The sequence below is a fragment of the Leishmania donovani genome, chromosome 2 (genome assembly GCF_000227135.1).
Source record: "Leishmania donovani BPK282A1 complete genome, chromosome 2".
Classification (NCBI taxonomy): domain Eukaryota; phylum Euglenozoa; class Kinetoplastea; order Trypanosomatida; family Trypanosomatidae; genus Leishmania; species Leishmania donovani.
In genome coordinates, this window is record NC_018229.1 from 76,239 (window position 1) to 78,218 (window position 1,980).

A 1,980-nucleotide genomic window follows, 5' to 3' on the forward strand; every position below is an offset into this window, starting at 1 on the left:
ATGTCCTGCGCTGTGCCTCACGCAGCGCAGCACGCGCCGGCTGATCCGTCGACGGGATGCCCATCACGGCAAGATACGGTGTCCGCGGCTGCGCAGCCCCCTCGCCAGCGCCGCCCGCGGTCGGAAACCCTTCACCGTACACGTGCCGCAGCCACTCCCACTGCGGCAGCTCCGTGCGCACATTCACGTCGTCCGTCACGCTCGTCATCGCCAGCAGCATCGGCCCGACGCGGCCCAGCGGTGCAGACGACGTCGCGTACACGGCGTGCTGTGGCTGCAACTCCACGCCCTCCACAGCGCTGTCGTGCGTCTGTCGGTCGGTGCAGTCTGCGCAGTCCTTCTCCACCACGTGCAGTGTCCACGAGGGCAGCATGTGCGGAGAGAGAATCAGCGACTTGTTGCATGCACCGACGCTCACGGCTGGGCCACTACCGCACCGCGCACGCCGCTCCTCCTCCAATATCCTCGTGTTCAGACGCCCCACGGCGCCCTCGTGCTGCACCAGCACGGCCCACGGATGGGAAAGCGGTCCCAGACGGCGCACCAGTTGTGCCTCCGACGGTTGGTGCGAGCGCTTGAGCCATCTCAACAGCCACCACGTCACGAGCAAACAGCTGATATAGAGAGCCACACCCACGAACAGGCACACGGGTCGCTTCCGCAGCCCGGCGCGACGCCGCCACAAGCGTGTAGCGCCCAGCTTCATGCACCCACACAGTCGCGAAAGTTGCCGGGGAAGACGCGAGTGGCACGCACACCGATGCGCCGGCTCCGTCGACCTCGACGTCGTCTGGTGTGGGGTCGTGTTCGAGCTGCTGAAGCTGACGAGGCGCTCCTGCGCATACCCCTCGCACGAGAAAGAGGTCCCGGAGCAGCGCATCGACGAAGCTGGTAGCCCGCCGACAGTGCAGACGCTGCAGCTCATCCGCGCTATACGGGGTGATGGAGGGGGGGGAGACGGCAGGGTGATACCAGTGTGTATAGGTGCGTAGACGCTTGGCTTTGGTATGCAGAGGAGACCACCGGTGTCGTCGGTGGTGTGGCGGTGTGTCAGGGTAAGCCGGCGTTGCCTTGCAGGCCGCGCGCGAGCCAAAACGCACGCACACGCACGTCCGGGGGGCTCGCAGCGATCAGGCACTTCGCCGGTGTGCACCGAGACACCCACAACACAAGAGTCGGCAGCAGGTGAGCACCCGGCGTGCGCACGATTACCTAAGTGGAAGAACGAACCAAGGGGGAGGGGGAGGGGCTGCAGCAGAAAGAGGCTGAAGAAACACAGCACGCGATTCTGGTGTCACCCGTAACAGTGCATGCCCTCTGTCGGCGCCACCGCCGGAAACAGGTCGTGTGTGTGTGTGTGTGTGCGCACGTGTGTATGTATGTGTATGTGTGTGTGTATATGTGTGTGTGTGTCAGGGAAGGATTCACACTGAGCGCAGGCCCAAGAAGGTAAGAGGGGGAGGTGACTGGCCCGGTAGGCACGGCGCCGGCGCACGCGAAGAGAGAGAGAGACAAGAGGCGGAGAAAGAGCTGGATGCCGATGTGCAGGGAATGGATACCCAGCAGAGGCCGAAACATAGCAGCATAACAGCAGCTCTCGTCCACGTGCACGTCGCGGGTGGTGGACCTGCTGCACCCCGAGACACACACACACAGAGGCATCGATGCGAGCGGAGGCGTGTGTCTGGCCGCCTCTGCCTGTCAGTGCGTTTCGTTCTGCTTTCCTTGCTTGGGTGGGCGCGATGTGCGAGAGAAGTCCTACACGCAGACACATGCACCACATCACGCAGCAGCATCCTTCGCTCGTTAGCGGGCGTTGCTCCGCCACACAACACGAGGTCCACACGCCGCTCGACTCACACCCCTCCCCACTCCCCGCACCCGACGCCGTCGGCGGAGCACCGCCTCCGCCCCCAAAACGCTGCCCACACACATCCACCTAGCCGCTCCGCTGGGCGGCCTCACACCCGCTCCCCAATC

At 64.6% G+C, this 1,980-nt stretch overlaps 1 protein-coding gene across 1 annotated transcript; it reads right to left on the reverse strand.

The window, feature by feature from the left end:
- Position 1: 1 nt before the first annotated feature.
- Positions 2-706, reverse strand: LDBPK_020150 (phosphoglycan beta 1,3 galactosyltransferase; the record flags this gene model as incomplete). Its single annotated transcript, XM_003857863.1, has 1 exon — positions 2-706. A coding segment is annotated over one exon (705 nt), but the record flags the coding sequence as incomplete, so codon positions are not given.
- Positions 707-1,980: the final 1,274 nt, after the last annotated feature.